We start from the raw sequence: 27409 nt of genomic DNA, 5'->3' as shown, positions 1-27409 counted from the left end.
TGGAAAATACCTTCCTTAATGAAATGTTTTTTAGTTATGTGGAAGCGTCCATCCTGAAGTGCAACAAATTCCTCTCTAAAACGTAAGATTCCTCAAAATCTAGAATTTATACAAGGCTCACAAACACACTGACAGCAGTGTAATTCTGGTTGTCATTCACAAGTATGTAGTGTGTGATCTGATAGTAATCATCTTCCTGGCATTTCCTCCTGTATCCATATGGAAACTTAATGATGTAGAGTTAGAGTTTTGACACCTTGTGATTAACAGAGGAAAAGTCAAGCTAGGAGAAGGGTTGAGTCATTCACAAAAGAGCTGCTCAACTGTGTTTGAATCTAGCCATACTGTTGCTTCCTGGCTTTGTGGTTGCCAGTAAGTTGTTTAGACCTTGAGCCTTAGCCCTTCTGTGAGCATGGTCCTGCAGAGAGGTCAGTATGTGTCCTGTGTACATAGCATAGGGAAACATCCCAGGCCTGGGGCTAGTGCCACATGCTGATGTGGTTCTTCATAGACATGTTTCTAAGGGCAGTTTACAGAGCGTGAAGAAGCTGAATCTGCCCAGCCCGTGACATTCAGAGTCCTGTTCTGCAGCTGGTCCCAAATCCTCACAGCCAGGGACCAACAGTGGTGCTTCACAGATAACTATTTCAACTGATTTGGATCTAGTGATGCCTAGAATAGTTTATGAGTGATGTAGAAGCAGTTACTTTGCCTCCTTAGTTGGGTCAGGATCATGCCTTGGCAGGCAAGGTCCTCTATTGCAGGAGAAATGAGTCATAAACCATGCCGGTGAGGAGAATGGGTGCCTGAGGTTCTGGGAAGAGATGGCGTTGAGAATACTAACCCAGTGGCAAAGGACTGATCCGTAAATGTACAGATAGAGACCAAGGGCTGACTAGTTGATGGAAAATCAGTGGAGGATGAAGTATTAGATTAATGAAGTCCGGTTGGGTATGGAGGCACATGCCTGTAATCCTAGCCCTTAGGAGACAGAGGTAGGGTCACTGCCAGTTGGAGAGTAGCCTGGCCTGCATAGCAAGACTGTCTCAAAAGAAACCAAACAAACCAAAATTAATACAGCTGAGCATTGTGGGGGCGTGCATTGAATCCCAGCACTTGCAGCAGAGGCAAGAGAAGAGTTAAAGGCTAGCCTAGGGTTATATAGCAATACCCTGTCTCAGTGACCCCAAAATAATTAGTAAAGTTAGTATGACCATAAATAAACAAAAGAAGTGAAAGTAATTCAGTGAATTGTATCAAGAGAGGAAAACTTGTTGCATTGTCTTAACAAACTTGAATGTGATTATTTCCTGAATCTTGTATCTGTTTCTCCCCAAAATGCAAGTTTTATTTTATGATAAAAATGAATGAACAGTGAGTTCTTTAATTGGGTGTAACACTGCCCTCTTTGTCTTCCATAGGGGGATTTCCGAATGCCTGCCCCGGCTGACCTGCATGATCAGAGGGATCGGGGACCCGCTGGTGTCTGTGTATGCCAGGGCCTACCTGTGCCGGGTCAGCTCCCTTGCAAACATGGCTGCCCCCCGTCTCCTACTTTCTCCTTCCCTGCCATCCTGTGGTTTTATTAGCTGCTAGTTATAGGACACAGCTCTTCCACAGAAAGTAGAGCTGAAGGAATTCTTGAAAAGTTAATTTTAAAGTAGACCAACGTACCACAGCTCTAATTAGGGGATGCCTAAGGTCATCTTCACTCACATGAACTGGTTTTCAGAATTAATTGTTTCTTAGTTGTGGCTAGGGATGAGTCTTTCAGGGAGAGGCTGCTTTTCAGTGATTTGAGACACTATTTCCTTGTGTTGGATTCAGTGGTTTTATTTGTTTTCTTTTCTTCTTCTCAGTGGGAGTGCTGTCCCCATGATCGCCTGGCATGGGCTGCTGCTGTGGGGGTGTGGGACTGAGGGCAGGTGACAGCTCGCTGGGCCCTGCTCTGCAGCAAGCATCTCAGTGCTTTTACTTTCCTCATGAAGAGTATGACCAATGGAGAGTAGCCACGCTGGGGCCTGAGCTCTGACAGGGCTCCTGAAGCAAGGGTCCTGCATTTTCCCTGATAGCATTGTGTACCTTTGGCAAAGGATTGTTGCCCAGGTGAAGTCCAGACATCCTCAGACAAAGCTATAGTTAGAGCCTTGCCTGTGAGCTGTGGTGCCTATTATTGCATATGAAGTCTTCGAGCTCTGAATTGCTGCATCTGTGTGACATCCAGTAGATGAGGAAAGCCCTGTGGTCAAGTGTCACTAAAACCTCAGCCACTCCCTCAGAGTCAGTAGCTGATACTCATGAAGGAAGGAGAAAGTCAGCCATTAAAGGACACCTGCTCCTCCTCTGTAACAGGGCTGACGTGCAGCAGTGTTTTCTGCCTGCAAGTTGGGGTGGAGTCCTCATCCAGGGCAACCAGGTGGTCTAGAACTTCAACTTCTGCCACTACTCCCATGGCAGAGTTGAGGCCCCTGTGCTTGCTTTGTGAGGGACGCAAGGGTATTGGTGTTGTCATATTTGCACTATGTGGCCCTTTGCTGTGTTGGTCGTGGCTCCTTCCCTCCACTCACTCTGACCTCAGTTGAACAAAGGAACAATAAAGACTTTGAAGCACAGTTCTAGGAAGATGATGATACTAATTAAAAGGAAATCAGAAAGGGGAAAAGCATGTCCTTTGCAAGCCTGTTGAACTTTAATACCTGATACAAGGTACATGAGCTAAGGAAAATATAATGTTTGTTGCATGTAAGATACCTTTGAATGGCAAGGTGCCATTTAAAACATAATGACAAGGAGAGGATAGATGCCAAGGGCAAGGCAGATCCACCCCAGAGAGTCTGAGGGAATGCACTGTGGTGGTGATACCATTTCTGTCAAGGCACGTGCTGTATCAGATCTCTTGGGTGGGTAGTTACTAAGTGTAAGAGGGCTGGAGACATAAGTCAGTGGGAGAGCAGCTATCTAGCATTCCAACCACCTCCTCCCTCCCATGGAGAGATGAGGAGAGAGTGTGCTTTTAATTCTAAATAGTAAACCAAGCTCAGACCACTTGAAACACTGGCTTGTGTGCTGGTTAATCTTACTTGTCAGTGCAATTGCACTGAGAGATGTCTAGATGAGTGAAGTACACCATGGTGTCTGTGTTTCTGGAGGCCACCAGGATATGTTTTAAGTACCTTTTTTATTTATTTATTTTTTATTTATTTTTAATTTTTTATTTATTTATTTGAGAGCGACAGACACAGAGAGAAAGACAGATAGAGGAAGAGAGAGAGAATGGGCGTGCCAGGGCTTCCAGCCTCTGCAAACGAACTCCAGACGCGTGCGCCCCCTTGTGCATCTGGCTAACGTGGGACCTGGGGAACCGAGCCTCGAACCGGGGTCCTTAGGCTTCACAGGCAAGCGCTTAACCGCTAAGCCATCTCTCCAGCCCTTAAGTACCTTTTTAAATTGGAGTGTGTGTGTGAGAGAAAGAGAGAGAGAGAGAGAGAGAGAGAGAGAGAGAGCATGCCAAGGCCTTTTGTTGCTATAAAATGCTTGTGCCCCTTTTTGCATCTGTCTTACAAGGATGGCTAGGGAATTGAAACTTTAACTGCTAAGCCGTCTTCTCAGTCCCTCCCAGAGACAAGGTCATCAGGCCTTTGACTTGGGGCACTGGGGAGTGTGTCTTTGGGGACTGTAGCTGTAGCCCTGGCCCCTCCTTGTACTGCCCTGTTTTCTACCTTCCATGATGTGAGAACCTCCTCCACCATGTCCTCCTGCTCTCATGACAGTGTCCATGCACCTGAGGCCAAGCGACCATGAGCCCAAACAAGTCTCCCTTCTTTGAAGTTGTTCTCTCAGGTGTTGAGAGAATGATGAGAAAAGCAAATAACTCAGCTTTGTGTCAGAGTATGGCAGGTTAACAGGCTTGGCTTGGTTGAGGACCTCTATGTCAGAAATGTCAGAATTGACTTTTGGATTGACTTCATTGTGTGGCTTTCACTCTACATGTGACAGCCCACACACAGCCACTTCAGGCTTCTGTTCGACCACCTCTAGGAACTGTGTTGGCAAGTTTCCTATAAGGCCTCTTTTCCTAGTAGATCCCACAAGTCTCAGAACTAATTCTCAAGGGACCATGGTCGGTCACCTCCCACCTCTGAGCCATCACCATTGCTGTGGTGGCATGGGACATGCTCACTGAGCAGGTTGGGACATGTGCCTCCTATTGGAACTGACCTTATAGGGTAAGAAGAAGGTCCAAGTCCCCAGACATAGTCCCTCTGAAAAGGCAAATGGGAACCACCAACAGCTCCCCATGCCACTTGGGGTGGATCCTCTGAGAGCCAGGCAGCCTTCCAAGGTGCTTGTCCCTTGGTGAGAAGAGATAAGTGAATGGGTGAGGCTGGTTATGGAGGGAAAGTCTGAGTAACTCCTTGTCTCCATCAGGGCCCCTTTCTCTCCTGCTTGTCCCCTGCAAGCTTTCTGTCACCTAACAATCATTAAGTAGAAGGAAAGAAAATAGAATCAGAAATGAAAACAGAAACACAATAGAGCTTGATATGACATTTGTTCTTGGGTTTGTTTTTTTTTTTTTCTCAGTCTGTATGCTTGTGGTTGGAAACATTCCTTCTGTCCCCATCAGCCTTAAAGCTGCTCTTTGGAGTTTAACTCTCATGGGTCTGGTCTCACATGTTCATCCCAAAGGAGTAGTCCATATCATGTGAGGCAACACCATTGCAAACCATGGTGGGACCTCCAGGAAGGGAGAGGTAACTGGGAGATATCTGTCCCTATTGGGGGAAGCTTCCCTCTGAAAGTTATTTGTGGCTAGACAGCAATTTGGAACTGAGGCATAGCTGAGGAGCTTTGTTGAAGGGAAATTAGGATCTTTTTCTTTTCAGCTCTTGCCTTCCCTTGCAGAGCTCATTCCTTCCTTTTGCTTTCCCACCTGTGCTGTTCTTATCTTGTGTACCATCAGCCAGTTTCTTTCACTGGAAATTCAAGTAAAGGCACCTGGCACGCAAAAAGTGTTATTTTTGCCTTAGCTGCCACACCTTGCTTTCAACTTCAAACTCTGTCTCTTTAACTACTGAACACTGGAGCCAATGGATGATAAGCACTTTTATACTTAGTGCTTGTCTTATATAATAAACTTGCTTTGTTTGCTACATATATATTAAAAGGGACATCTGTGTCTATGATAGCCTGGCAAAGACTGAGTCTGTGTGTTCTTAAAGCTATGGTGACAATACAGCATCTCTTATGCACTGTAATCCTTTTGGGGAACTAAAGAGAATGCTGGGGACTGAACCCTTGGTCTTGTACATACTAAGAACAGGCTCTACCACTCAGCCACACCCCCCGTCCCAACCATGACCTTCTTGCTTTATATAGTAAGCATATCCACATGATTGTTGATTTTGTTTTTTAGAGAATGTTGTTTACAGTCTTGAGTGCATTCCTCCTTAGTGCTGTTATTGATTTTGTTCTCTGAGTTGTTATTTGGAAATATATTCATTACTATGGGAAATTGCAAAGATGATTACTGCAAATGTACTTTTTCATTAAAAATAGCCGCTGTGGTTTTTCTTCTAAAAGCAGTACATGTTTATTGAGAGAGAAAATGGATAGGCATAAAGACTAAAAATTAACTTTTCATATGTATGTATATATAATATTTTATTCGTCATTTACAAAAATAGCCTTATAGCTGGGTGTACATGCCTGCCGTCCCAGCACCCAGGAGGCTGAGGTGGGAGGAACGTGAGTTTAAGGCCAGTCTGGGCTGTGGAGTAGCCCTGCTGCCCCAGAGAACATTGTACAGTTTGCCTTATTTGTAGCTGATTGCTTCACTGCCATTATAAGTTTGTTCTGTTTGGCTGCAGGTAGGAATGGAAGTGGCCCCACATCTTAAGGAAAGCCTAAATAAGAACTTCTTTGACTTCCTGCTCACATTTAAACAGGTATGAGAACATTGGGTGAGTAGTTCATTGAATTAAGTCATAAGACAGTAAATCACAAAACCCAGTGGTGCTTTCCAAGCTGAGAGTGCCTTGAAGCCCACTAAATGTGCAAACCCTAGAAAATGAAGGGCCCTAGTGGCTGCTGTGGTCATTAACATGTGTTGATTGTCATGGACGGACAGAGTTATTAATACATGTGTGAATAGGTAACATCTTTGGTTCACCAGCCTTTCTCCCTGGCTTCTGCTTTTCCATTTGTAATGGGCTGCTTCTGTCCATAGGGCATAGTCCCTGGATAGCTCAGCTGGGTGACATGGGAAAGTTGCCGTGTGTGTGTGTGTGTGTGTGTGTGTGTGTGTGTGTGTGTGTGTGTGTTAAATAAGTGAAAGTAAAAAACAAAAAACAAAAAACAAGAAAGCTGGCTGTTTCTCTTGGGGGTCATCTGAGTGCTTCCAAGCCTGCCTGGTGGGCTCCTTGCTTGCTATGTAATTCTCTCTGATGTCCCTTTGGCCTCCTGCAGATTCATGGGGACACTGTCCAGAACCAACTGGTGGTCCAGGGTGTGGAGCTGTCATCCTACCTCCCCCTGTACTCACCCGCCATGGACTGGATCTTCCAGTGCATCTCCTACCATGCTCCGGAGGTAATGACCACCTGACACTCATGCATGTCACTCTGGCAGGCAGGACTGAGGCTCCTGCTCCTCTGTGGCATGAGAGCCCCTAGTCTGTGTACGCTGTGATGTTACCAGGGCCCTTCCTTGAAGCTTTAACAGTGTAAGTGCTAGCCTACCTTTACAGGACACAGTACTGTGGCATGTTCTATGCTGAGCAGTCTTCTAGGCTGTCTCTTGTCATGACCCTGGGAAAAGGAGGGAGCTGCTCAGGGCCAAATTCCTATGTGACATCATGGGTTGGAAGTGGTAGCCTGACATAAGCCCTGTAGATGGGACTTAACCGTTTCACTTATCTTCCTGAGTTCCTTTTGTGCTTATCATAGTCTAGTTAGTAATTCCCTCATGTTAAGGAAGGGCAAATAGAGCTTACTTACTTGCTGTTAGAAAGTTTCTTTCTTTCCCTACTTCCTTTCCTTTCTCTTCTTCCTCTTCCTTTTTCTTATTTTGACTGATGCATTGTCAGGAACTTAGCAGGTTTCATAACAGATACTATTTTTCCTTCCCTGAGACTCCCAGTGTATCTTGTCATGATGGCTGTGATGGGTGTGATGTTGCTTGCCTTCCCTCTGGTAGCTGAAAGGAAGTGGACCACGTACTTAAAGCATGTATACACGGAGCAGAGCAATGAAGAGATTGCTGTGCATTTTTAGGTACCACCAGCATGTGCCGCCAGCCCTTCAGTAAAACAGGACAGGACTGTGACTAAGCAATCCCACTTGCAAGTATTGACCCTGCAGAAATAAGTAAATGAGCATCCAAACATGAAAACATGTGTGCACATGTTTGTGGTGATGTAGAGTTCAAGGAAACCAATGGGATTGGTAAAGTTGGGTATATTCAGTGGTATGCCATGGGGTCATTTAAATAATATCCTGCATGTCTGTCTGTCCTGCCCTAAGGAGGGTGCTCACAGTATACTGCTATGTGAGTCATAAGCTGAAGGACTTCCAGGTATGCGCATGAGGGTTTTGGAGTCCGGGTGCTTGGGTCCACCTTTTGGCTCTGTGACATGTTAAGTGATAGTAGAAGCTAGATCACTTGCCCCTCGTCACTTAGATCATTTTATCTTCACGATGGGAGCTGTGATGGTAATTCCTATCCTCTTATCTATTGCAAAAAGTAGCCAGCACAGTGTTCTTGTCTCACACATAGTTCTTTTTTGTGTATATTGAGACAGTTTTCCTTTGTAGTGCTAGTTGGCCTTGAACTCACAATCCTCTAACTTTGGCCTCCCGCATGCTGGGATTATAGCATATGCTACCATGCTTGGCTACCTTTGGGATTTTCCTAACTGATTTTTCTTTGTCCATCTCTTTTCTTTACCCTGCTTATATTCTCACTTGGTCAGTCTAAAGTATGAAAAGAAAACCAAGGACTTCCTATATTTTAGATAAACATTTTTGATTTTAAATCAGGAAGGTACAGAGGGAAGATTGGAAGACTGCTTCTGGTTCTCTGTTATATTCATCAGTCTTGGAACCATATCCACCCCTGGGAAAAGGCCTGTGAACCTGACTGTAAGGAGAGCCACTCACCCTTCCTCTGACTGGTTCAGACTCCTACAGGCAATGTTAGTGTGCTGAAAATGAGGACGCCTTTTTCTCCTTATTTTAATGAAAGGCAAAATCAGATGAAAATTAAAAGGTACATGTCATAAGGCATCCTTGCTTTTATTTTAAGCATCAGGAGTCTCAGAGGGGGCAGAGGCTGGGAATAGAACTTTCTTGGGGAGTACCACTGTAGGAAATCATCATTAAGAGAAGTGATTAAAAAATTAGGTCACCCGAATAATAAATTCAGTTTGAGCATTTAGATGAGGGATTTTCAGTGAAAAAAAAATCATTTTTTAAAAGTAGAATTGTCAGTTTGGAAGGTGGTATTGAAAATAACATGTGACAATTTGGTGCTGAAATCTCTTTGATGGCTGAGATGAGTTGAGGCGGGGAGGGAATGAGAGCTGTATATCTTTAAGAAGTGGAGCCTCTAAAATAGGGCAATGTAAAGTCTGGTTGACATAATTGGTCCCACACAGCTCAGCAGGGGTAGGTGAGAAGGAAAGGAGAACTTCCTTTAGCTGTGAATATTTGATGTATAAAATCACAATTGAAATTTACAGCCAGATGTAGTGTTACAGCCTGTCATCCTATTATTTGGGAATAGAGATAGAAGGAATCATAAGTTCAAGGCCAGTCTTGGCTATGTTGGGGGACCCTGTCTCTGAATAAATGACTGAGAAATTCAAAATCCAAGTTAAAAAAAAAAGGGTGATTATTCCAAAGGGTTTTTCCTGTTGCTGTTTGAGGACAGGGTTCCAAGCTGTCATGGTGGGGCACACCTTTAATCCCAGCACTTGGGAGGCAGAGGTACGAGGATCACTATGAGTTCAAGGCCACCCTGAGTAAATTTCATGTCAGCTTGGGCTAGAGTGAGACCCTACCTCGAGAAACAAAACAGATAGGATTCTACCATCTACAAATAAGATTTTAGTAAATAAAAAATAGTTTTCAAACTGAGCACTCAAGAGGCTGAGGTAGGAGGACCATTGTAAATTCAAGGCCAGCTCAGGCTATAGAGTAAGCTCCAGGTCACCCTGAGTTTAACTGAGACTCTCTCACTTTAAGAAAAATAAATAAACAGGGCTCCTGGGCTACACATGGCCTACATGGGCTTCTGGGCTCCACGTCTTGTACTTCTCTTCTCCCCTCTTTATCTTCCCTTACCTCTCAGTTTTCTCCCTTTCACACTGTTTTGTAAGACCTGAATAAAATGTAGAGCTGGGTGTGTTGGCCCACACCTTTAATCCCAGCACTTGGGAAGCAGAGGTAGGAGGATTGCTGTGAGTTCAAGGCCTCCCTGAGAAAGTATTAAAAAAAACTAGAACAGATGTTTTCTACATTTGAGCTCAGGCACATTCTGCCAAGAGAAAGGCAACCATCTTACATACTTTGATTTGGTGTGATGGAAAAAATTCCCCTGAGAGGCTCCATGTTGCTGTTTCTAGCAGCTCCTAGTTTGTGAGTGGTGTGGTGGGAGGTGTGGAGGGAGGAACGTCTTACCCCCCTGTCCCCCAACCTCATTTCTGACTCAGTTTCGTATGGAATCTCATCCCTGGCTGGGCCGCACATTGCAGGAGGGGAGATGAAAGCCCATCAGCAGGGGCTGGCATAGGTGGGCAGTAGAGCTGTTTTGCCTTGGTACACTGACTCCCTTGTGTCTCACTTTTGCCACCTGCGATGAACCTTTCTCTAAGGGTCATTCAGTTGGAGACTGTAATGACACTGCTGTTGTGATGATTGGCTCTGGAGGACCTAACAAAAGCAGATGCTGCCTGAGCCGGCTTGAAGGCCAAGGGGCAAGTGGGAGGGGGTAGGAGAGGGGACCTGAGCAAACCGAGGAGGCTGTGTGCACCGTCAGGGCCTAGCATTACTGGAGAAGAGGGAGAAGCAGCACTGGCTCGGAATGGCCTGTGTGCTGCTGGGATTGGCTGCAGAGGTTGCTTAACTGAGGGTTAGAGGTGCATGGAGCTTTTGAGGGGTTTTGATTGGGAAAATGATCTGAAAAGAACAAGAAGGGGGCAGGAACACACCAGATGGGTCTCAGAGAGGAGAGCCAGTTGGTAGCTGGCAGAAACAGGAGGAATCAATAAGGGTGATTTTCATAGGAAAACATGAGCAAAAATATTACAGAAAATAAAGGTTGAAAGAAAAGTGGCCACCCCAAATCCTGTCATCCATGGGTGACAGTGTTAATATGTTTGGTGTGTTTCCTCCCTCTGTAATATTGTCTCTGTGAGTGTGCATGTGCGCAATGCTGGGGGGGGGAATTATTTTCTGGTATGCTTTTGGGATGCTTTCTGCTCACCGTCACAGCACATACCTTTCTTGGGTAACTGTGCATGTCTGTGACCATCAGTCATTGCAGGATGTGTGTGAAGAGGAGTGACCTTGTGGTGTGAACAGTGGAGAGGAACTGGGTCATAGACAAAGCAAGGCCTGTCAGCCTCACACAACTGTCTCTTTGCTGAGGCTCACTCAGTGTGTTGCTCTGTGGGGGTTGCTCTGCTCAGATCATCCAAACTTTTCCCAGCCTCCCAAGCCCACACACATACTTTTATTATCCCCATGTACAGTTGAGACAACCCTGGCTTAGAAACTTCTTTAAAGCCTCACAACTGAAATACTTGCTGTATGGCCATGTTGGTGCTAAATAGGTGTCTTATTCACCACTACCCTTGAGGTGGAATGCAAGGCCCTGACTGACTGATCATGGCACTGTGACTCTAGTGTCATGATTGGAAATAGCTCCATAGACTTTGTGAAATTAGGTCAGGTGGCATGTTTTGTGTCTGTAATCCTATCACTTGGAAGGTTGAGGCAGGAGGATCACGTCAAGTTTGAGGTCAGTGTGGGCTACATAGTTCAAGGCCAACCTTGAACAAACAAACAAAAACACTTGTAAAGCATCTTCAAGATATTATAATAAGTAAAGGAACAGCCTTGGTGGGTCACTGTTCAATTTTCCTTCAGTATGTACTTCTGTTATATTCATTCACTGGGGGAAAAAAATTCCCCAAAGAAATAATTTTCAGTACAATTTTTCTCCTGCTTAATGCCTGGAGTGTAGAATTTCTTTTTCTTCATATTGAAATGTCTTATTTCACTGAGACTTGACCTGTTAACTTTGGGTTAGTGGAAAGGCTGTTAGCTCTTAAGATGTGTTTCTGATTTAGCCTGCCCCTTTCAGTTCTGCTCAATTTAGAAAAATCAGGAAGAAAACAAAGACAGAAAATAAATGTGTTGCTTCATTCTTTTTTATGATGCAGTATTTGTAAACAGCTATTAGAAAGCTGCTTAGTAGAAACAAGTAAAATTTTTTGACCAATCTGGATTCCATATGAGTTTGTTATAGAAAATAGGAATGTGGCCTAACTTGGTTTGACTTCCCTCTTTTTCTACACGCTGTTGCTCTTCCCTCCCCACCTTCACCCCTCACCCTAAGACAGGATATCATGTAGCCCAGCCTGGCCGTGAACTTATTATATAGCTAGGGATGGTATTGAGCTCCTGGTCCTCTTGCCTCTACCTTTGAGTGCTGGAATTACAGATATTCACCACCACACCTGGTTTGTGATACTGGGGATGGAACCCATAACTTTGTACATGCTAGGCTGTCACTCTACCCACTGAACCACATCCTATTGCTCTTTCCTATATTTTTGAAGTGGCTAAGTAACCCTAAGCCAAACCTGTGTGTAAAATAATCTAATTTACTGGCACCATTGTGCCCCCACTCATAGACTAGCAATTCTGCCTCACATCACCCAGTGGCTATTTCCAAAAAGCAAATTGCATTATAAATACAATGACCATTTCTTGCACTTGTTATATTCCCATAGTACCAGGTGGGCTACCAATTTGTTAATCCGTGGGGGGTAGGGGGGAGAAGCCTACTTTGAAAGGCAGGACACGCCTTCAGCAGTCACGCTCCCTACTTTCAAAATAGTCAACATTCTTTCTGCTGTCCCAATATAGAACAGCTGGCTCAATCAGTGGTGGTAATCTCTCCAACAATTGCAGCTGAATGGGCACTGTCTCCACCCTGAGACTTGCCTTTCTTTCTGTGCCATATTCATCTGCTCGCATCAGTCCATTACTTCTCAACTCAACCCTACTCAAGTTCTCATGACACAGACAGAATGCAGCAAGTCTCTCACACAAACTGCTTCTAGCCAAATCCAGACAAAGCTCTTTCTTCCCCTCACAAGCCAAACCCACACAGTCCACAGTTCTTTCTGCATTTAGGTGTCTTAAACTCTGACCAGAATACTCTGTCCAACTCTGCTTATAGCACTGCTATGCACCTCTTAGGCCAGGATTTAGATCCTCCCACAAATCAGTTCCAAAAGCCACACAATTCAGGTTTCTGGCATCAATGACCCCACTGTACTGGTACCAATTTTTCTGTTGCGGTTACCTACTCATTGCTACCAAAGGAGCTAATGGAGAGAAAATTTATTTTGGCTTACTATCTCTAGGAGAAGCTCCATGATGGCAGGGGAAAGCAGGGCATGAACAGAGGTGGATATCACATTACTTCTGCCACAGCAGGTGAACAGTAGCAGCAGGAGAGTGAGTCCTTTTTAATGAAATTTATTTGAGAGAACGAAGGAGAGGGAGAGAGAGAGAGAATGGGTGTTCCAGGGCTTCTAGCCAATACAAACAAGCTCCAAGCCAGGTGTGGTGGCTCATGCCTTTAATCCCAGCACTTGGGAGGCAGAGGTAGGAGGATCACCATGAGTTCAAGGCCACCCTGAAACTACATAGTGAAATCTAGGTCTGCCTGAGCTAGAGTGAGACCCTACCTCAAAAAAAACAAAACTAAACAACAACAACAAAAATCTCCAGACACATGTACCACCTTGTCCATGTGGTTTTACATGGGTACTGGGGAATTGAACCCAGGTCCTTAGGTTTTTCAGGCAAGCGGCTTAACTACTGAGTCATCTCTCCAGCCAGTTGAATCTGTTTTTTAATGCATTCTATGTATGTGAAAATGGGTACTTTGTAAACATGTACTTCATTTTAATAGCTGAATCTTGCCCTTACATGAAAGTAGGTATTTCCTATAGTTCACCTTTTCTGAAGTGGTAAGCCAGCCTGGCATGGTAGTGCACACTTGTAAACACAGCACTCAGGGAGGTAGAGGCAGGAGGAGGATCTTGAGTTCAGAGCCAGCCTGGACCACATAACAAGTTCTGTGCCACCCTAGCTACTCAAGCCCTGTCTCAAAATCCATATCTCTCTCTCTCCCCCCCCCCCCCTGTGTGTGTGTGTGTACTCAACCATGCATGTGTGCATGTTTGTATATATGTAAGATAGAACAGACCTTATGAGAGTGTGAGTTGCTGTCCACTTTCCTCCCTTCCCTTTCCTCAGTGCCTCAAACACTGGTTAATATATTAACATTGCTCCTTAGATAGGTTTAGAATGAATATGTGTGTGCTGGGGAGTTGTCTATGCAATAGTTATATAGAATTTTCTGTTTCCAGCTTTTTCCAGAAACCACTTTGGTACTGGTCAAGGATGATTTTTCAAGTGTAAATATACCACCAGGGGGCTAGGAAGCCATTTGTGACCCTCTCAGTTTCGTCAGTGGGGTGCTTATGGCTGCAGTGAATAGGCACCTGCCAAACCTAGTTGGCAAAGATAAGTCAGTTTGCCCTCTCCCCACAGCAAGGAGGTCTTGAGTCAGACAGCCTGCATATCACTTTCTGTTCTGCTCTTCTCTGCTAGTAGCAAGGTAACTTCAGCAGCTCCAACTGTCACATTATAATCTGACTTCTCCAAGAGGACCAAGGACAAGGAGGACACATGTCTCCCTCCTTCTTTCTTTCCTTCTCCTTAATTAGGATTATTGAATGGGCAAATCAAGTGTCGGTCCCATTCCCTTTGTGTTATTCTGTTATACCCCTCCTCCCTGCTCCCATTTCATTACCCTTCTCAGTGGGGTCCCTGGTATTAAGCACGGTTATGAATGCAGCACTCACCTGGACCCTGACAGGTGTGCTAGAGGTGGCTCATCTCATATTAGCCACTCAGCTTTTTTTTTTTTTTTTTTTTTTTTTGTCAAGTTGATGGGTTTTGGTTCTCCCCAGTTTTCATGGTCTTTTGTAAAAAGGAAATCTTTCCTCAGCCTGGAGTGAGTGAGAGCATCATGGATTAAAGGGAATAAGCACAGTTAACTGAAAGATGTCGATGGGTGTAGCCACTCTTTCTGACCAAACACTAATGGGCACTTAATCTCTTGAGTCTGTGACCTTCGTCTCCATGCAATTCTGAGTTGGTTCCCAATACCAGCTCTGAGTTCTTTCCCACCAAGTGGTCCTCTTATCCAGTCAGAGAGCCATTGGTTACCTACCTAGGCTGAGTGCCATTATTATTGCATGGTTGTGTACATCTTGTCTGATGAGTTGAATTCATAGCTAGAGGGATCCCCTGCTTGTTCACAGCATTGGCAGCCATTACTTCCCAGAAGCTTATGTAGCACTTTCCAGCACTAGGGGAGGGCTATCCATCAGGGAACTAGCTTCCTTCTAAATCCCTGTGTGATTTCTCCATGTCCTGTGTCAGCAGCTTGTGGTGTCTTCAGCAATATGGTCTTACACCAGGCTTTTTCTTTGTAATACTCTGTCGTATCTTCCTCTTCTACTGACAATGTCAATCCTTTTGGACAGGGTCCACTCTCATGACTTCAGATAACCTTAATGCCTTCTTAAAGGCTCTCTTTCCAAATACCATCACTTTGGAAATTAGAGATTCTATGTGTGAAATTGAGGGGACATGAGTTAATCCGTAAGAGGACGTGATTTATATGGGCAGAGACCACAATGTGCATAAGACCTGAGTCCTGGGTGGGGATATTGACAGGAATGTCTCAATTGGCTCTCACCGTAATTATTCAGGCAACACTGGGAGGGTCACATTGCGGTGAAGAGGACTATGTTTGCCTTCTGGGCCAGATTTAGACACAAACTTCATTTCTGTCTCTTACAAGGAAGTGGGTTGCCCTGCCTGGCTTAGTCTGTGTGCAATGGGCCTAACTAATGTTTTGTGGGCCTCCCAGGCCTGTGATGCAGTGTGCGCCTGAGGAGAAGGAAGTGGAGCCTTGTTCTGGTAGTCGGGACCTGTGAGTCTCAGAGCCACGAGCTCAGAATGGTACTGCTGGTGTGTACTCTTCTGTCTTAGGCTTGACCTTGTCTGTGGTATTCAGAACTTTCCCCAAACCACTGACCTAAAGCCTACTTCATACATTGATTTTTCAAAACATAAGGGCTCTTTTGAAGATATGTAATTGTCTCAAGATAGCTCTAATGCCATTAACACAGTTTTAGGTAGGGAACCATCATCTTGTCTCGGGAAGAAAAATGTGCTTGAAACTATAAGTAAGGATCAGGTAGCAAAAAGTGTGGCTTTTGGTGTCAGCCCATTCAGGGTCCCATCAGGCCCCATCAGAGCACCTGTTCTCAGGACACATGAGAGAGGTGAGACTACAAGGGCAAAGTGCTTCACACTTTGAGCAGTGAGCTGTGGCCTGGATTTTGTTGATTGTATTACCAAGCGAGCCACAGGTGCCTTGGGAAACGTTAAGAGTGTGGCAGTCCAAGGGGAACTAAGAATGTTCCATCCTTGTTCATGTCCTGGAGCCAGAAGGTATGTCATTCTGTAGTGACCCTGAAGGTGGGGTGCCTGTGTGCTCTGTGAGTATGAGGGGACCCAGCTCAGCAGAGCCAGTGCCTCGCCAAGGTCTCGCCATTGGTAGCTTGGAGGCTGTTATCCAGCCCACCAAATGCCATAAAAATGGATTTTTTTTTAAAATCTCTTACTTCCCACACCTGCAAGGCACTTTGTGAGAATTTGCATTATGGGAATTGGCTACATTTGCTAGAGTGTTGTAGTTGGCAAACCTTAGAACACTTGCTTTGAATCCTCCCAACTGATGCTTTTGTTTTTAATTTACTAGGCTCTGTTGACTGAGATGATGGAAAGATGTAAGAAACTAGGCAACAAGTAAGTACTTTAAGATTCACAAAACATGTGCTTGACATTGGAGCCATCTGCTTTTCTCAGGCTTGCCAACCAGGTGTGGGTGAGAGCAGCTGAGGGCCAGGCAGACAGCACAGAGATTCCGAATGGTGGGTGTGAATTGCTTGCCCTCACACCAGCTTTTCTGTCTCAGCTTTGTGACTTTGGGGCACTCATTTGACCACTCTGTGACTCAGTCTCCTCCTCTGTGAAACAGGAATGGTACTCCCAGGATAAGCTTGATCTTCCTGTCTCCTGGGCATATGAGGTTCCCTTCTACTATTCTCTTGGTGGTAGATGTGTATACAGCCTTCAGTGAGTTTTATTCACCTCTCTGTCCCAAGTACCAAAAACTTCAGGTGACTTTCATAAGAAATCCCTCAAGATGTCTTTCATAAGAAATCCCTTGTGTAAGACATTGGATACTCATTTGTAGCATGGATCCATATTTAATCTTTAGTTTTATTTGTGTTCTGGCCAATTTGAAGGCTGAATTCTGTTTTAATGGATTAGATTGCTTAATGATTTAAATACCTGTCCATTCCTCCATCTATCATTCATCCATCTAATTAATTCAACATTGTCCATTTCCAAGTACGCATAGCATCCCTGGGTTATCCTCTAGAGACTGTCTTTACTCTGTGTTGTTTTTTATCCCTCTAACCTTTCCATTAAAGTCTGTTAGTCATCCTTGGCAGCACTCATTCATATTTTAAAGCCAGCTATATGCTGGATGTGATACAACATGCCAGCACTTGGGAGGTGGAGGCAAGAGGATTGCAAGTGTGAGAGTAGCCTATACTACATAGTGAGACTTGGGGATGGGAAACAGCAGGTAGCACAGCCTTGCATCCAGGAGAAGTGGGCTGACGTGGACATCTGTGTCTTGCAGTGCATTGCTGTTGAATTCTGTGATGTCAGCCTTCAGGGCTGAGTTTATCGCCACCAGGTCTATGGACTTCATCGGCATGATTAAAGAATGTGACGAGTCTGGTTTCCCCAAGGTAGGCTCACCGGGAGAACAAACAGGCAATGTCTGCTTGATCTCTCTCAAGGGAGAGTCTGGTGTGGGGACAGCTTGGGTACAGGAAAAGGCTCTGTTTCCAAAGAGTTGTGGTGTAAGGGGAGTTGAGATTGGGAGTAGTTAACGTCATGTAATTGCCATAGTTCAGGCTCTGTGAGTACTTAATCTGTTGAATTATCTGGAGTATTTAGGAATGACTTTGTTCATATCTCTGAAAATATATCCACTTGTTAGGGAAGAGCTTTGTTCAGCAGAATATTATGACCCATAACTTAAATTTTTTTTGAGGCAAGCCCAACAGATTGGCCTTTTTTAAGCTAGAGAGCAAGTGTGAGAGAGAGAGAATTGGCACCAGGGCCTCCAGTCTTTGCACTCAAACTCCAGACACGTGTGCTGCTTTGTGTGCATGTGTGACCTTGTGCACTTGTATCACCTCGTGCGTCTGGCTTAAATGGGACCTGGAGAATTGAATGTGGGTCCTTAGGCTTTGCAGGCAAGCACCTTAACTGCTAAGCCATCTCTCTAGCTCATAACCTACAAATTAAATGAGTACTCAGAACCACCTCTCTCTTTCTCTCAACAGTGCTTGGGATTGAACCTAGCTCTTGCACTTGCTGAGCAAGTGCTCTGCCACTGAGCTACCTAGCCAGCCCTGAAGTGGAAGTTTGGGGTTTTGGGGGTCATTTGGGTGGGTCTGTAGAACTCCAGAAGGAGGTCTTTAGAGGACTTCTTCAGAGATGGAGTAAATGTTACAGCCATTGTTTGAATTATTATTATTTTAAGCCTCAAGTTGTTTTGATTTAAAATCTTCACTAATGCAATCATTTGATATTTTTCTTAGCATCTTCTTTTTCGCTCACTGGGGTTAAACTTGGCCTTGGCTGATCCTCCTGAGAATGATAGACTTCAGATTCTGAACGAAGCTTGGAAAGTCATCACAAAGTTGAAAAATCCACAGGTAAGTAGACATTTAGACCTAATATCAGCTAGTTTCTATAGAAGTTAGGCAGTATATACTTTTTAATAAGGCTTGGTGGTTCAAACTATAGTCCTAGCATATAGGATGGAAGTTCAGGGCTAGACCAGGCTACATAGCAAGAACCCGTCTCACAAAAAAATTAAAATAATAATAATAATTGGGCCAGGAGATGACTCAGTGGGAAAGAGCATTTGCTGCACAATCATGAGTACCTGAATTTGATCATCAGTACCCACTTAAAAAATTGGGCATGGTCACACATGCCCAAAACCCCATGTTGAGGGAAGCAGAGACAGGAGATCACTGAGGGTCCCTGGTTAGCTAGTTTAACTAGAAAGCAGTGTGCTCCAGATTCCATAAGAGTCTGTTTTAGGGAAATAAGGCTGAAAATTTTATTTTAATGTTTTATTTTTATTTATTTGAGAGAGAGAGATAGAAAGAGGCAGATAGAGAGAGAAAATATGGGCATGTCAGGGCCTCCAGCCACTGCAAATGAATGCCAGACGTATGTGCCACCTTGTGCATTTAGCTTATGTGGGTCCTGAGAAATCAAACTTAGGTCCTTTGGCTTTGCAGGCAAGTGCCTCAGCCACTAAGCTATCTCCTCAGCCCTCACTTTTTAAAAGCAAATCTTTATTGTATTATTTATTAACCTACAGTGTGGAGCTAATGGCATTAAAGATGTAATTTATTGATTTTATATCCCAATATAAATATATATATATAAACTATATCTTGAGGTCTCAAGATACAGTAAAAGTTTTACCAGTATTACAGACTTTAATATTTTTATTTTATTTGGCAAGCAGAGAGAGAGAGAGAGAGAGAGAGAAGAGAGAGACACAAAAAGAGAGAGGGGGCTGGAGAGATGCCTTAGCAGTTAAGGCGCATGCCTGCAAAGCCTAAGGACCCTGGTTTGATTCGCCAGGTCCCACGTAAGCCAGATGCACATGGTAGTACATGCCTCTGGAGTTTGCTTGCAGTGGCTGAGGCCCTGGTGAGCCTATTCTCACACATATACTCTCTCCCTCCTTGTCTCTGTCTGTGATGAAAAATAAAAAAAAAAAATAAAGAGAGATAGAATAGAAAATGGATGTGCCAGGATCTCTAACCACTGCAAATGAACTTCAGACACATGTGCCACTTTGTGGGTCTGGCCTTACTTGGGTATTGGAGAATTGAATCCAGGTTGTTAGGCTCTGTAGGCAAGTGCTTTAACCACTGGGCCATCTCTCCAGTACCAGTAATGGAGACTTCTGGTTGAGCAAAGGACTTCCAGAATACAACAGTTAGTTGGGAGTATTTTATAAAGTATTTTTATTTATTGGTAAGCTGGGGGTGGGGTGGGATGGGAAGAATTGGTCTGCCAAGGCCTCTTGCCACTGCAAATTAACTCCAGATACATAGGCCACTTTGTGCATCTGGCTTTATGTGGGTATTGGGGAACTGAACCCAGGCTGTTGGGTTTTACAAGCAAGCACCTTTAAATGCTAAGCCATCTTTCCAGCCCAAGGTTTTGTTGTTGTTATTTTGTTGTTGTTCTTTTAATCTTGGTCTAGTAGGAGAGCCCTAAAGGATTGAGGATCAGCATCTCCACAGTAATTTTTTGTATTAATGATGAACTTTATTTTGTTATTTATTTATTTGAGAGAGAGGGACTGAGAGAGAGAGAGAATGGGCATACCAGGGCCTCCAGCCACTGCAAACAAACTCCAGACGCATGTGCCACCTTGTGCATCTGGCATACATGGGTACTAGAGAATTGAACCTGGATCCTAAGGCTTTGCAGGCAGTGTCTTAACCACTAAACCATCTCTCCAGTCCCTGTTTATTTATTTGAGAGATATAGAGAGAGGCAGATAGGGAATGGGGGCGCCAGGGCCTTCAGCCACTGCAAATGAACTCCAGATGCATGTACCACTTCATGCATCTGGCTTACCTGGATCCTGGGGAATCACACCTGGGTCTTTTGGCTTTACAGACAAGCATCTTAACCACTAAGTCATCTCTCCAGCCCAATTAGGAACTTTATGAACAAATCGTGTGTTGGTCCCATTCCTCTCATCCTCCTCAGTGGGGTTGTGGTGTTCATCATGGAGCTATAAATGCATCATTTAGCCTCTGTGGGTGAATGGACAATGCCTCAAGATACTCCTTCCCACCTCCTCTTCTGCAGTGTTCCCTGACTTCAGTGTTGAGCTCTCGGCAACCTGTGGCTTTCTGCTTTGATGAGTGTCCTCAATGTCTGTTGCCATCTTCCTGGAGAAGGTGTCAGGATAGTAGTGAGAAAAGCATTCATGGGCTAGAAAGATGGCTCAATGATTAAGGCACTTGCCTGCAGAGCTAACAACCCAGGTTCGATTCCCCATGACCCACGTAAAGCCAGATGCACAAAGCGGAATATACATCTGGAGTTTGCAGTGACTAGAGGCACTGAAGCACCCAATTCTCCCTCCCTCCCTTCTTTTACCCACTCCCCAAACTCTCTCCTTGGAAATAAATAAAAAGAATAGCACTCATGTTTAAATTGCCACTTCCTCTGTTATGTCTTCTTGGCCCTGGCAGATGTGCTAGAGGTGGCTCTTCTTATGTTAAGTAGTAGGCCATCTTTTCTTGATGAATTGATGGCTCTTTGTTCACCCAGGCTTTTGCTGCCATCTGTTAAAAACAAAAACAACAACAACAAAAAAAAACTTTCCAGTCCAGAGTGAGAGCAGCCTGGATTAAAGAGGATAAGCATAGTTGATTGAGAGACTTTTGATGGATGTAGCCATTCTTCTTAGCCAAAGACTAGTGAGAACTCTCTGGAGCCTGTGACCACCATGTCCCTTGGATTCTGACCTTCTCAGTACCAGGTATGTGTTGTCTCTCACTGAGAAGGCCTTTTATCCAATCAGAGAGCCATTGATTACCCACATAGGCTGTGTACATCTTGTCTGGCAGATTGATTTCTGTTCACAATGTTAGTGGACGTTATTCCCCAGAAGCTCATATAGCCAGTCTAGCACTATGAGGGCTGGCTAGCAGGGAGATGGCTTCCTTCTAAGCTCCAGTATGATCTCTCGATGTTCTGTAGTGTCTTCAGCAATAAGGTTTTGCCATTTAGCTCTGATGGATAACCAAGTACTTTGGCAATAGCCTTCATTGTTTTAGGGCCCTTATAGGTCTCCCCTTCCAGCAGCTCACGGTGGGGTGTTACCCAGTTCTGGCACTGGGAATAACAAGTCGACTCTAGGATTAGGTTTTCTACACCCAGACTGGGGCTCTTCTGCCTGGGTGATTTCCCCCCCACCTTTCTCTTACTAAGAGTTATATCTTTTAGTTTGCTCTTCAGGAGGAAGGCATCTATGGTACAGATTCATGTTTTGTTGTTAGCTTTGTGTTTTTCTCCTCCTCCCTCCATAACGTTTCCACTCTCTGTGTTCTGTTCCTTGAGTTGCCTGTCAAGTAACCTCCTCTCTCCTCCCTCCCTATTTCCACATTCTCCTGACTTGGTTCTGGTTCACTGTCAATACTCCTGGGCTTACTACCGCTTGTAGGCAATGCAAGCTGTTCCAGGTCAGGAACTGCATGTGAAGAGGAAGAGGCAGCACCCGTCTTTCTATCCTTGTGTGACTTCACTTAGCACGATGTTTTCCAAGTCCATCCATTTTCCTGCAGATTTTATTATTTCATTTTTCCTTATGCTGAGTGGAATTACAGTGTGCATATGGATCACAGCTTTATTAACCACTTATCCATTGATAGGTGACTGAGTTGAATCTAGTTCCTGGCTATTGTGAATACAAATATGTCTGAGTAAGTATCTCTGTAACGAAGAGTGGAATCTCTGGGGTCTATGCTCAGGAGTGGTGTAGCTGGGTCAAATGGTAGGTCTATGTTCCATTTTTGGGGAAGTCTCCATATTGATTTCCATAGGGGTTGAACAAGTTTATATCCCCACCAGCACCTTTGTTGTCATTTAACTTAAAAAATTTTTTTGTTTATTTTTATTTATTTATTTGAGAGCGACAGACAGAGAGAGAAAGAGGGAGATAGAGAGAGAGAATGGGAGCTCCAGGGCCTCCAGCCACTGAAAACGAACTCCAGACGCGTGCATTCCCTTGTGCATCTGGCTAACATGGGTCCTGGGGATTCAAACCTTGAACCAGGGTCCTTAGGCTTCACAGGCAAGCACTTAACCACTAAGCCATCTCTCCAGCCCTCATTTAACTTTTTGATGATTGCTGTTTGAACTGGGGTGAGATGGAATCTCAAAGTCATTTTAATTTACATTTGCCTGATCGCTAAATATGGTGAGCAATTCTGTAGGTGTTTATTAGCCATTTGAATTTCTGCCTTTGAGAATTTTCCGTTCAGTTTCCCCATTTTTATAGAGGTTGTTTGACATTTTATTGCGTAGTTTCTGAGTTCTTTATAAATTCCATATATAAACTTCTGTTGGCTGTATAGCTGGTGGAAGTTTTCTCCCGTGCTGTAGGTTGTCTATTCACTCTGTTGATGGTTTGCTTATCTGCACAATAGCTTTTCATGAGCTCCCAATGGTTGAGACTGCTTCCCTGGGCTACTGGGGTCTTATTCAGAAAGTCCTTTCCATGCCTGTATTATCTTGGAGTGTTTTCTCCATATTTGTTTCTAGTTGTTCAAGGGTGTCAGGTCTTCTGTTGAGGTCCTTGATCCATTTGGAGTTGATGTTTTTGCTGGGTGAGAGAAGAGGACCTAGGCTCATTCTACATGTGGCTATCCAGTTCCTTTAGTGCCATTTGTTGAAAAATGCTGTTTTTACTCCAGTGTATGATTTTGGCTCTTTGTCAAAGATCAGGTAGTTGTATTACAGGAACTTATATCTGGATCTTTTATCCTAATCTGTTGATCTATGTGTCTGTTTTTGTGCCAGTCCCATGTTGATTTTATTACGATGACTTTATAGCATGTCTTGAAGACAGGTAAGATGATACCACCAGAGGAATTCCTTTTGTTGAGGGTATTTTTGACAGTCTAAGGCATTTTGTGCTTCCATATAAATTTTGAGACTTTTTTTTTGAGGTAGGGTCTTGCTCTAGCCCAAGTTGGTCTGGAATTCAATGTAGTCTCAAGCTGGCCTCAAATTCACAGCCTAACCTCTGCCTCCCAAGTGCTGGGATTAAAGGAATATGCCACCACAGCCAGCTGAAACTATGTTTGCTGACTCTGTGAAGAGTGCTGTTGGAATTTTTATTGGAATTGCATTGACTCTGTATATTGCTTTTGGTAGGAGACATTGTCATGGTATTCTTCCAACTCATGAACACAGGAGGTGTTTCTGTCTTCTCATCTTCCTCCATTTCTTTCTTCAGTGTTTTTTTTCAATATATTTTATTCACTTATTTATTTCAGAGAAAAAGAGAGAGAGAGAGAGAGTGAGAATAGGCATGCCAAGGCCTCCAGCCACTGTAAACGAATGAATGTCTCCCCCACCTTTTTGTGCATCTGGCTTACATGGGTCCTAGAGAGTCAAACGGGGATCCTTTGGCTTTGCAGGCAAATGCCTTAACCACCCTCTTTCTTTCAAGCCCTCTTTCTTCATTATTTTTCTGTTTTCATTGTACAGGTCTTTCACTTCCTTGGTTAGGAATATTCTAAGATATTTAATTTTTCTGTGGCTATTGTAAATGCTACTGCTTCCCTGATTTCTTTCTCTGCTTGTCATTGGAATATACATAGGCTTCTGATTTTTGTGTGTTGATCTTACATCCTTCCATTTTGCTGAAAGAATTAATCACCTCTAGGAGCTTTTTAGTGAACTCTCTTGGATCACTTATGTATAGAATCAGGTCATTGAGCAGTAATTATTAGCAGAAAGGAATATTCAGCCCTGATCAAGTCCTTTCCATGCCTGTATTATCTTGGAGTGTTTTCTCCATATTTGTTTCTAGTTGTTCAAGGGTGTCAGGTCTTCTGTTGAGGTCCTTGATCCATTTGGAGTTGATGTTTTTGCTGGGTGAGAGAAGAGGACCTAGGCTCATTCTACATGTGGTCGCTTGGAAATGTCAGATGGCAGACCAACTTTCATCAGTTGCTGTAATGCATGTAGTGATGGCCATCAAGTGGTAGGTTTGGGTTTAACATCTCATCATCCTTTTAAGCCATGTATCCACAGTTGATTTAGCTACCCCTACAGAAAAATGGGCTTCCTCTGAGCCTATGAGAACTGAAAAAAATAACTTTTATTTTAGACATATTTTATTTGAGAGGGAGAGAGGGGAAGCGGCCAATAGAGAGAATGGGCACGACAGGGCCTCCAGCCACTGCAAATGAACTCCAGATGTATGTGCCATCATGTGCATCTGGCTTATGTAAGTTCTGGGGAGATGAACCTTAGACTTTGAAGGCAAGTGCCTTAACCTCTAAGCTCTCTCTCCAGCCCTGAGCAAATATCTTGACCCTGCTTTGTCATATTCCTTCTAGCAGCAAATGACCATGGATAAATAGCAGTCGAGGCAAGCATTCGTCAAGAAGAAAAGACTAAGGCATTTGCCACAGTGTAGTAAGAATAGTGCTGCCAGGCCTGGTGGTGCATGCCTTTAATACTAGTACTTGAGATGCAGAAGTAAGAGGACTGCCATGAGTTCAAGACCAGCCTGGGGACTAAGAGTGAGTTTCAGGTCCACCTGGGCTAGAGTGAGACCCAGACTCACCTCTCCCTCCCAAAGCAAAAAGAATAGTGCTATAACTTAAGAAAACTGGATGCTTATCCAAATCAAAATCACTTATCAAGGGTTCGTTCAAGAAATCGTCAACTTCACCTGTTCAGTTCTTTTGCATCTGGCTCATCTGGAAGGTCAGGTGTGTCCAGTTAACTCTGCTAATAACTCTACATTCATGAACATCACCAAGAGAGTAGATTTTGAGTATTTTACCACAAAAAAGTGATAGTTGTGTGAGGTGACACACATATTAGTAAGCTTGATTTAGCTGTTCCACATTGAGTACGTATGCTGAGCAGTACACTGTACGCCAGTTGTTTGCAGTCATGTCAGACAAATTACCCTCTTTTGGCCTTCCTCCTCCCTGGTACATGCCCTCCCCCTCCCCTTCTCTCTTTCCCTCTTTATTTTTATCATTCTCTTCTTCTTTTGGGCCCTCTTCCTCTTTCCTCCTCCTCTCTCTGTTCTCTTTTCCTCTTTCTCTATCTTCTCCCCTTCTCTCTCTGATCCATTTTTAAAAAGCCACAAACCAACCTAAGTGTATGCCATGGTGCCTGTACACGTGTTCCAAAGCTGCCCCAGGCCTTGTGCCTGTGTCTGTGGTTTTCTCCATTTTTGCCTTCACACTCACCTAAGTTTACCTTCCTAGCATTCAAATTAAGCCTGGGTATGCTCCTAGTTTTGACTATGATCAAAATACAATTGCTCCCCTTACTTGCAGGAGATATATCCCAAGATCCCAGTGGTTGTCTAAAGCCTTATAGAGTACTGATCCATATTTATACTGTATTTTTTGTTTTGTTTTGTTTTAGTATGTGCATATACACTGAAGTTCAATTTATAAAGAGTACAGCAAGATGGAATAGTAACTAGTAACAAAATAGAATAATTGTAACTGTATGATTTTTTTTTTTTTTGATGCAAGCCCAACAGACTGGCCTTTTCTTTTTATGCACATGCAAGAGAGCCAGAGTAAGCACATGTGTGAGAGAGAGAATTGGCATGCCAGGGCCTTCAGCCACTGCACATCGAAGTCCAGATACATGTGCTCCCTTGTGCACAGGTGCTAGCTACCTGTGTGCCTGTGTCACTGTGTGGCTTACGTGGGACCTAGAGAGTCGAGCATGAGTACTTAGGCTTTGTAGGCAAGTACCTTAACTGCTAAGCCATCTCTCCAGTCCCCATATGATTTTTTTAAAGTTACATAATTTTTACAAATTGTACACTTCCAGAATTTTTTATTGATATTGTTGGACCATGGTTTGACAGGATACTGAAATTGTAGATAAATGAAAAGTACTGTAACTATTTCTTTTTTTCTCCTCATTTCTTCCTCTGCCTTAAGGTGTCAGAATTAGGGGATGTACCTGCAGCTACATCCCTTGACACTCTTTTTTCCATTTTGATATCTTCCAAGGCAGACAGCAGACTCAGTTGTCATTGTCATTTCTATCACTGTAACACATCTCTTTGTGGGCACCCTCCTACTTGTTTCTAACACATAATTTCTGACCTATACTCTTAGTACCTTTTAAATCTTTTTAATAAGACATATAGAATCACCTCTCTATTGGACACTGCTTTATTTTTTATTTTAAAGGCAGCAAGTTTGCTTTTCTTCTTGCTTTCTACAATCACATTTTAAGCAGACCTTGGGCCCTCAGTTGGATCCCTGGGAGGTTCTGGGCTGAGGTGTGGTGAAGGCTGCCCCATCCCAGACCCTTTGTTCTCTCAGCAGAACTTCCTAGATGTCACCTTGGCCTGGGGGGCAAAGCTAGAATGAAAGCCTAAGTAGTTGCACACAGCTTCAGTCTGTTTGCTTGCTTCCTATGGTAAAATGTATCAGTAAATTACTTAAGTGTTGCTTTGCCCAAGTTCTTGACAGAAACAACTTAAGGAGGAAAGATTTATTTTGGCATATCGTTCATTGTGATGGGGAAGGTATGTAGCTGGAATGGTTAGATATGTAGCAGTCTGTGGTAAAGCTTGGTATATCTTGGTAGATCAGGAAGTGGAGAGGGGTCAGACTAGAAATTGGGTTTGGCTATTATCCTTAATCCCAAAGGTTCCACAACCTCCCAAATAGTACCACCAGCTGATGTTCAAACACGAGGGAAGTATAGCAGTAGGCTAGAATTTTCTGTATTTCTCTTTTGTCATAAACTAAGTCTTCTTGTTGTTCTTAATGTAAAGCTGCTTTTACTTTCTTTCATAGGATTACATTAATTGTGCTGAGGTGTGGGTGGAATATACCTGCAAGCATTTCACGGTATGTATGACTACAGGATTTTTGTTGTTGTTTCTGGGTTTTGTTTTGTTTTGTTTCTCAAGGTAGGGTTTCACTCTAGTCCAGCTTGACCTTGAATTCACAATGTAGTCACACGGTAGCCTTGAACTCACAGCAGTCTTCCTACCTCTGCCTCCCAAGTGCTGGGATTAAAGGCGTGCACTACGATGCCTGACATTGTTTTTAAAAGAATTATATTCTTTCATGGTTAAAATAGCAACTGAGTCTAGG

At 43.8% G+C, this 27409-nt stretch overlaps 1 protein-coding gene across 2 annotated transcripts in view; it reads left to right on the top strand.

The window, feature by feature from the left end:
* Nucleotides 1–27409, top strand: part of Vps35l (VPS35 endosomal protein sorting factor like) — a 149615-nt gene that overhangs the window by 58188 nt on the left and 64018 nt on the right. For both annotated transcript variants that reach the window (XM_045143951.1, XM_045143952.1), the window contains exons 11-18: nt 35–82; nt 1422–1515; nt 5868–5945; nt 6466–6588; nt 16141–16187; nt 17095–17206; nt 18068–18184; nt 27107–27160. In XM_045143951.1, coding sequence (XP_044999886.1) covers nt 35–82; nt 1422–1515; nt 5868–5945; nt 6466–6588; nt 16141–16187; nt 17095–17206; nt 18068–18184; nt 27107–27160 — 673 coding nt within the window. The remainder of the gene's footprint in view (nt 1–34; nt 83–1421; nt 1516–5867; nt 5946–6465; nt 6589–16140; nt 16188–17094; nt 17207–18067; nt 18185–27106; nt 27161–27409) is intronic.

The sequence above is a fragment of the Jaculus jaculus genome, chromosome 2 (assembly GCF_020740685.1).
Source record: "Jaculus jaculus isolate mJacJac1 chromosome 2, mJacJac1.mat.Y.cur, whole genome shotgun sequence".
NCBI lineage: Eukaryota > Metazoa > Chordata > Mammalia > Rodentia > Dipodidae > Jaculus > Jaculus jaculus.
Note: the sequence above shows the minus strand (reverse complement) of the source record. Positions and strands in the feature narration are given on the sequence as shown.